The following is an 8,502-nucleotide window of genomic DNA, read 5'->3' on the forward strand; positions in this document are numbered from 1 at the left end:
CTGCTGACTGCTTGTTTTATGTGGGTGGGGTAGAGTTTTTATTGTTCTGGACTGCATTTTAATTGATGGCAGAATGCCTCAAGTTTGGGATTGGCATCTCTTCCATTGTTTTTGTTGAGATAAATAAATGTATTTCCCCTCTCTTTTTTAAAAAATGAAATACATGCCTTACTCTCAACTGCTAAAAACAAAGCAGGCTGCTACAAAAAAAACAACCAACAAAAAACAAAAAAACAACCACAAAACAAATAAACAAAAGCTTTCAGATGGCACAAACAATCTACCAAACTCCTGCTGCAAGGAATTCAACACCCAAAAGCCTCATCTCTGCTTACTACCCTCTCAAAAACCCTCAAAGACCAAGAAGCAGAGATATGACAGTGGAGGCCAGCAGTACTGTGCAGTGGCTAAATGTTTGTGTAATTCTGAGGAGGAGACTGAAGATTGGCCTCAACCTCAAGCATCAACAACTATGAGGGTGGGAGCCTACTAAACGGGTAAGATATGTTCTCAAGAGAAAATAAAGCAGATTAAGAACAGCTTGAAAATCAGATACTAAAGAGCTTGGTTCAGTACTGAATGGAGAGTCACTGAAGCAAATGTAACGAGGGAGGGAAGGGGTGGTCTATCCAGGCAGACGTGGCTATTAAAAAAAAAAAAAACCAAAACAACACAAACCAATCAAAAAACCCCCCCCCGCCCCCAAACACAAAATCAAACCTACTAGTAATGAAAAATTCCAAAATCTGAAGGTTTTGTTCACAAACAATGTGAAAGCAGCACCTATATCAATATGCAAAACCAACACTACGAGCCAGCATCTAAAGCATCTCCAGAGCACTTTAATGGAAATATGCTGTTACTGATGCTGCCAAAGTAAGACTTGTTTTTACAGTATAGAAACATTTGCAATCTGTGTTTTCTGACCTAGTAATTAGAAAATTGCCCTGCTACAATCTGACACAAAGAAAAAAGGTCCTAGGGTTTTGTTCAGCTATTGATTCAATGCCTACTACAATAGTAGTTGGCACTGCTATCACTCTGATGTTCTTCTGCTGTTCCAGAGGGGTGGAAAAATAGCGGGGAGGAGGGAGAAGAAACACACACGCATACACTCCCCCCCAAACAAGCAAGCTGGAATTATTTAAGGAGAAATAAAGTGTCAGCACCAAGCTAAATTGTTCTCGTTATCCAAAGAATTTAAAAAATACTTTAATATTACACTTGCATGAAAATTGTATGAGCTCTTCATGCCAGGCAGTGCTTCAGCATGCTCCCCAAGTGCACGCAAACAAAAAACATATGACAAACTGTTGTCTCCCAACTGATTAAAGTATTTCTTCCTGGCACAGAAAAGCACTTAGTTAACTGCCGTGAGTCTGGGCCAACAGAAGTATTCCACCCACTACCAAGCACAAAGTTCAAACCTGAACACAAATACGCTTCAAAAACGTGCAGCTTCTGAAATACGAGACAGAGTATGTCTGAGCAACTTGTTTTCAGCCCTGAGCTACTTGATGAATTAAAAGAACCGACATAGAGTTGGACAAGTCCAACTCAACTGTGTCTCTCTCGAGCACGTTTGGAAAAAGTGGGATGTGTTAAAATACTTCTTTCCTAAACATCGTAACGGCAATAAAGCCACAACAGCCTAACGCACACAGAATTAGGTAAAGAAAAGCCTCCGCGTAGTGTTCAATACGTCTCAGTTTCTTTCTGTTGCTATATTGACTTGTATGGAAAAGCCCTTTAGTTCCAGATACCATAACCATCCAGAGGAATTAAGTTTGAAATGGCCAAAACCGTGGGTACGCACAAGTACTACAGTCTAATATACCATGTAAGATGAAGAGCCCCCATGCCTTTAACACTTTAAAAGAGCTGGTAACTACTATTGGCCAAATTCTAGTATCACAACCCACTAAAATCTAGCAGTTTGTTCCATGGTTGGTGCAAAACCCAAGATAAAAATCCAATTTTTCATATTCTTTTTTAAAAAACACAGCTAAACCAAGTTATTTGTATACAAGGCTTGATGTCTCACCAGAAGAGCTTCCAGTGTTTTGTACTTTGATAATCAAAAGATAGGGAAAACAGGCTAAGAGCTGCTTGCTCCATTCCTAAGTAGTCTCAAAAAAACCCCAGGCACTTGGATCACAGCTGTGCTGAAGAGCAGGGACATTAACGGACAGTAATTATACTAAGAAGGTATCACATATGCATTTTTTCTCCCAGACAAAGCTTACCTGTTTACATTTTGTGGCCTTTCCAGCAGAATTCTTGCTTCCTTTAGCACCCTCCATGTTTCTTAAAACATTGATAAAATCTTTCTTTGAAACAGATGACAGCAGCTTAGCACGCTGCCTGTCAGAGCTCCCACCTTTCTTCACCTTCTCATCAACGTTCTTTTGGTGTGTCCTGACAGCATTAAATAACTGTACAACACCTCTGGGATGAGGAAAAAAAAACACAGAAGAAAACACAGATTTTAATTCAAGTTCCCTTTACAGCAATGAACCCTTCACCAAAGCAACTAATCAGTGCAGGTGCTGGATGGCTTCTAGCTCCCCAAAATGGTCACTTAAAACCTCGTTTCTGTTAAGAAGTAACATGAAGTAGCAAAAAGAAGTTACAATGTAAAAGACTTCCAGTTTTCACTCTTCCTTCACACTTATTGATAGGAACCAGTAACAAACAAATCCACAAATAGCTATTCAGACCCTGAAGTAAGCATGGTAACATGGCACTGAGACCAGTGCAAAAGCATGTCTCATCCCCAGAAGCATATTACTTGTCCTACAATCAGCTATTAAGTTCCTCAGGCAAGATCTTAAAGAGCAGCTGAAGTAGGGGGACAAGGCAGAGGAATAAGTAAGGAGACAGATACAGACAGCACATCAAGGTGCCCAACTAGTTCTGCTACACCAAACTACTGCAAGGCAGAACATGCAACTGAACTTAACGGATGTGGATCTGGTGAATCCTCTGTGGAAAAGGAAGAAACAAGAGTAGCAGAAAGAACTGTTCTGCATTTTTAAAGCACTGAATTAACAAAACAAGGGGATCCAACAAAGCACTTCCATTAAGCAAACATTACATTCCCATCTAAATTCTTACTTTTTCATAAAGCTTCTGAAATCTTTTGTTGAACTTGATACTGTACAATACAAACCTGCATATAAATCACTCGGCTCCTGACAGTCACTTCTTAGGAGTTTAATCTGATTGGAAACAGATTACCTGTGCAGGCCTTTTCTTCCACTTTTCCTCCTTTTCTTTGATACACATGTATTTAAGGAAAGCATTCAGAAAAACTCTTACCTTGTGGCAGTTCTCTGAAGATTTCTTTCTCTGTCTCGGTCTTTGACAACATCTGGCTTCACTCGGCACATCATTTCCCACTCCCGTTTTTTATCGAGCTGCGTTATAAATATTGTTATGTGACACAACATGGAGCATTTGAGAATGCAGCATACTCTGACAGAGTACGTAGCATGAGGGAAAAAGATTAATCAACACATTTCAGTTTCATTTGAGGCTAAAGGGCACCCAAATACGGGGCTGGGCAGGTCTGAGGCAAGTCTCTTGCACTGACGCACCAGGGGCCACAGTCAAATCTCAAAGAGCCACTTGCCTTCTGTAACAAAAACTAGCGAAGAGTTGCACCAGAGTGATGCCTCTGGCTCAAGACAAGGAAAAGGAGTTTAGAAATACCCAAATCCTTTCACACTGGCTGCTACAAACAAGGAAATTATTCAAAGACAGCTTTCAACTCCAAGACTTCACAAGCTGATCACAGAGAAATTTATACATAATAAAATCCTGGGTCTATCAAGATAAGCATGTCACATTTTGAGCCTTGGGAATTTGACTGCCCCCACTGAGCTAATCATGGCACAGCTTTGTGACCAACAGCAACACGTGGCAAAAGACTACAACTGGCAGAACTCAAACACCTGGTAGAGCACCAAGTCTTCACCAGAGAACAACTCCTGTGCACAACGCTTATTTTCATCTCTTTTTTTGACACGCTCTGTTTCAAAACCAAACTGATTTGTTTTCCCATTACCAAAGGCCACAACATCACCAGCTTTTTTTTTCTGCTGCAATAGGAGAACACTGTATTTCGCCAGCCTCTGCTTCAGGTAGTGATTTATTTTTTTTTTCCCTTTTTACCAATTTAACAGTGTTCTAGGTCTGGTGATGTTGCATTAAGCCTGTTTTATGCAAGAAGTCTTTCACAGAATTTCAGAGTCCTTATCTTTATAATTCCAGGAAGACTACTACAAATTTGTGAGTTTATGACCACGTTTTGGCCTTTTATCAAAAAAACTACCCTACTCAAGCTTCCATCAGCAAGAAATTAATAGAAGGCAGACTGTTCTCAAGTTTTTACAAGGGTAAACAAGTCAGTTTGGGGACCTGCAGCCCACCTGTGCTTTGCAGTACTCCCACATATTTACTGGATGAGAACAGGTATTTAGGACAACCATAAGTGAGCAGATGCTGTACTGATTCTCTCTGTATTTAACAGGCAGGCCATGGCCTAACCACAGCATGTCCCAGACTGTCAGGAGGATAACCGGTTGATCCCATAGAAACAGAAGTGGTAAGATGAGACATTAGAATTATTAATGTACTTTTACCCTGAGGGTAAATCAATCACAGCCTGGAATTAAAAGTTCCACTAAAGACACACAAACAAATGACTTAATTGCCAACATAGCTTTGTTTTCATCGTAACAGTTTCAGAACCAGAAGCCATTTAGGGCATGGACACTGTAATAGAAAACTCCTACCAGGAAAATCATTGAGGGGAGCAAATAATGATTCACAAACACATCAATGATAACTGCAGTCTCAACTTAGAGGCTTTTGATTTTGGAAGTCGCAGCAAGAATTCAAAGGAAAGCAGTTTTCTTCTTTTTCTCTCTCTCACTTTTGATGAGAACTATTTCAACTTGTAATGGTGACAAAGTGCATTATACCCCAAATTAACAATAGCAATTAGAAAACTAAGCTTAAAGCAGCTGCTTTCACCCTCTGAACAACAAAAACACCTTAAGCTGACAGACCAGATAGTCCTGCTGCCAGAGATCAGCCTACCTGATGGCCCAGAAAAAATAGTAAGGGAAAAATCCCTACAGCATCACTGTGTGGAAAGTAAAAAATCTGAAGCTACTCGCGATAACTGTGGAGAAGAGATTCCAAAACTGAGACAGTCTCAGAACACTCTCCCAAAACCCTGCTGAGGGGACCTTGCATGTATCCCCATCTGACTGTGACTGTGCAATGAAATACTTCATCTTTTTCTCACCTTCATCCTCTTCTCTAGCCTTTCTTGTTTTTCGTTTTCTCTCTCCTTCTCCAGTTTTTTATTCTTGGCCAAGATGGTGGTCTTATTTTGAGGAATCTTTTTGTTGAGCACTTTTGCCATGGCATCTGCCCAGCCTGCACTTGGGCCAGCTTTGGAGCTTGTTGCCTCTTCAACTGCATTGCCAAGGGCTGCTGTTTCATCTTCATCATCACCGTCCAGGGCTTCACCTCCCGAAGAGTAGCTGTCTTCTGGAAGGCCCGAGCTTGACTCAGAATCTAGGGATAAAAAAAAAAAAAAAAAAAAAAAAAGAACAAAGAAAGTGTCAGGAGTTCTGTTTCTAACAAGGATTAATCACTAACATAATTTGCTCAATATGTAAATGTTACTCAAGTTCAGGGCCATGTACTGCTTGCTGTTACTATTAATTCCTCAAGCAGGCATACACCACCATAATGAATTTGTTAGAAAGTATCCAGTGCAAGTGCCTGCTCATCTCAGTGATGATTTAAAGTGATTTAAGAGGTTGAGTAAAAGGGAAAAGGCAACCTTGGAAATTAGATTAATGAATACTTTGATGCTTAGGAGTGGCAAGTCTGCGGAAAAAAATATTTTCCAGTTCAAAAATTATAATTTATAGATGCATACACACACACACATTTATGTATGCATGTACACACTTGTATACAAACCGCAACAGTGACATCTAGTGCTTAAGCCTTCTCCTCTCCAGGCTAAAGAGTCCCAGCTCTCTCAGCCTTTCCTCATAAGGGAGATGCTCCAATCCCTCAATCATCTTGGTTGCCCTTTGCTGGACTCTCTCCAGCAGTTCCCTGTCCCTCTTGAACTGGGGACCCCAAAACTGGACACCGTATTCCAGTTGTGGCCTCACCAGTGCCGAGTAGAGGGGGAAAATGACCTCGCTCGACCTACTGGTCACACTCTTCCCTATGCAGCCCAGGATTCCACTGGCCTTTTTGGCGACAAGGGCACATTGCTGGCTCACGGATAATTTACTGTCTACCAGGACCCCCAGATCCTTCTCCTCAGAACTACTTCCCAGCAGGTCCACCCCTAACCTATGCTGGTGCCTAGCATTCTTCTTCCCCAGGTGCAGGACCCTGCACTTGCTTTTGTTGAACCTCATTAGGTTCCTCTCTGCCCAACTCTCCAGAGTATGTAAAATCACAATGTTAAGTACTACTAAGCCAAGTGCTTTACTTTGCAAGCACTATTATATTCTGAAAACTACCTTTATCAACCAACTTCTTAAGAGAATGAAATCAGGACTGCTTCACAAGATCTGTTTACCATAAAACCATGTAGACAGCTACTGATTAATTCCCTATTAATTGTCTATTCATTACTTAACAAACTTAAACATACACTCCGTTGTCAGACTAACTCATTACTCTGGCTTCCTCATGTGCCTTTTTGAACCAGCAAAAAACCCAACATAGCAGCAAAACAGTGACATTAACCAATTTAAAACAAATCCTCTAACACCCAGGCATGTTTAGAGGCTCATAGAGCATTGAGTTATCATCACGGAAAGAAGCAAGACTATATGTTTACATCACAAATGTGAAAGAGAAATACTTACTGAATATTTGCTCATTATCTACATCAGTATGATTTTTACTACCGCCAAGGTGAACACAGTGTTAGGTCACGCTCCACATACGATAAATTATGAGATGGGTTTTTTTCGCAAAAGTCCTTACTATAAATTGGAAATTTAGAAGTGGCAAATTTGTCCAACACATTCAGAAACTAAAGACATTCTTTTTATGATATCAGTACATCTGCATATCCTGATTTCCAAATTAAAGAAAAAAAATGCAAACCATTGCATGTGAAGAAGTAGGTACATCACTACATTCCCACATGTAAAGCAATCTGTCAAGTTTTCATCCCTAATCCTTGCTAGAATATTGCTGTCGAGCTGTTAAGCAAGGAATCAACCCCTAGTTGTGACTTTTTATACGTACAAATGCTAACAGCTACCAGAAGTCCAAACCTGAATTCCACACACTGCTTTGGACAAACTTCCACCATTAGCCATAAAAAACACAACAGACATATAAAGAGGAAAGCTGCAAAAGCATGTATTAGTCTCCTTTACATAAAATTTTCTGCCAATAAAGTAGCAGAATGCTGGATTATACCAACAACATTTTGCTTTCAACAATTACAGAAAGACGAACAAGGCTTCAACACCAGCCATGACTCATTTTTTAACAAATCAGAGATCTGTCAACAGCATTAGATAAAGCAGAAATACTTCAAAGTAATTTAAACTAGATTAACTCTATCAGATGTAGGACCTGGGGCTCTATTCTGAATCGGAAAGATTGAAGCCTGGCATAGATTTAATATAAAAAGTCCTAATTGTGTGTGCAGTGGAAATATACATATACCCTTCCACACTTTATTCTTCTAAACTTGCTCAGTGATCTAGGTGTAGGCACACACAGTTAAAAATAGCAATCGTTCAGAAACAAGCTCTGAAAGAAGCTCCCCAACAAGGGAACAGTTTTGACCCTCAAACCAAACAATCGCTGTGACCTACAGCTCCAGACGGCCCCAACCTCGATTGCTCCCAGAAGAAAGAAAAAACAAGAATTATGCTATTACATTTTACAATCACAAAGCGATCAGAACCAGTCAGATACACCCTCACAACACACGAAGTGGCAAGAGTAAGTGGAGAACCACGTGTAAAGGATGAAGTATGAGTGCGTTTACAGTCTGCGCTCTCCTGGTTGATTACTGTAATCCGTGTATCTCACAGGTTTCCTTCACAGCAGGAAGCAGATCCCTGTCTCGGACAGACAGAGGCAGACATACATAACATTAAGTTATTTTCGTGGGCCAAGGGAATAAACGAGCTGCTGTTAGTACTCCACGGGCTACGTAGAGAAAACAAAAAACAAACAAACGAACAAACACAGAAAACCCCAAAGCGACATCACAGGGAGGCCAGGGCCGGCAGGCAGGGAGCGGGCCCAAGCCCCGGAGCTGCGGGAAAGCCACCGGAGGGATCCCCACCGGCACCCCGCTGCCTCCAGCCCACCAAGAAGGCGCTCCCGCAGGCGAAGGAGAGGGGGAAGGAGCGGCTGGGGCCCCCCGGGGGGCTCGGACGGACTTCGAAGGCTCTCCCCGGCCCACGGCGGGGGCCCGAACAG

At 41.3% G+C, this 8,502-nt stretch overlaps 1 protein-coding gene across 1 annotated transcript in view; it reads right to left on the reverse strand.

The window, feature by feature from the left end:
• The window catches only part of RRP15 (ribosomal RNA processing 15 homolog (S. cerevisiae)), a 57,320-nt gene that overhangs the window by 13,986 nt on the left and 34,832 nt on the right, over positions 1 to 8,502 (reverse strand). Inside the window, exons 2-4 of the mRNA XM_009894348.1 lie at positions 5,318 to 5,592; positions 3,322 to 3,419; positions 2,247 to 2,448 (exon numbers count right to left, since the gene is read on the reverse strand). Coding sequence (XP_009892650.1) covers positions 2,247 to 2,448; positions 3,322 to 3,419; positions 5,318 to 5,592 — 575 coding nt within the window. The remainder of the gene's footprint in view (positions 1 to 2,246; positions 2,449 to 3,321; positions 3,420 to 5,317; positions 5,593 to 8,502) is intronic.

Source organism: Charadrius vociferus, unplaced genomic scaffold (genome assembly GCF_000708025.1).
Source record: "Charadrius vociferus isolate BGI_N301 unplaced genomic scaffold, ASM70802v2 scaffold261, whole genome shotgun sequence".
Taxonomy (NCBI): Eukaryota; Metazoa; Chordata; class Aves; order Charadriiformes; family Charadriidae; genus Charadrius; species Charadrius vociferus.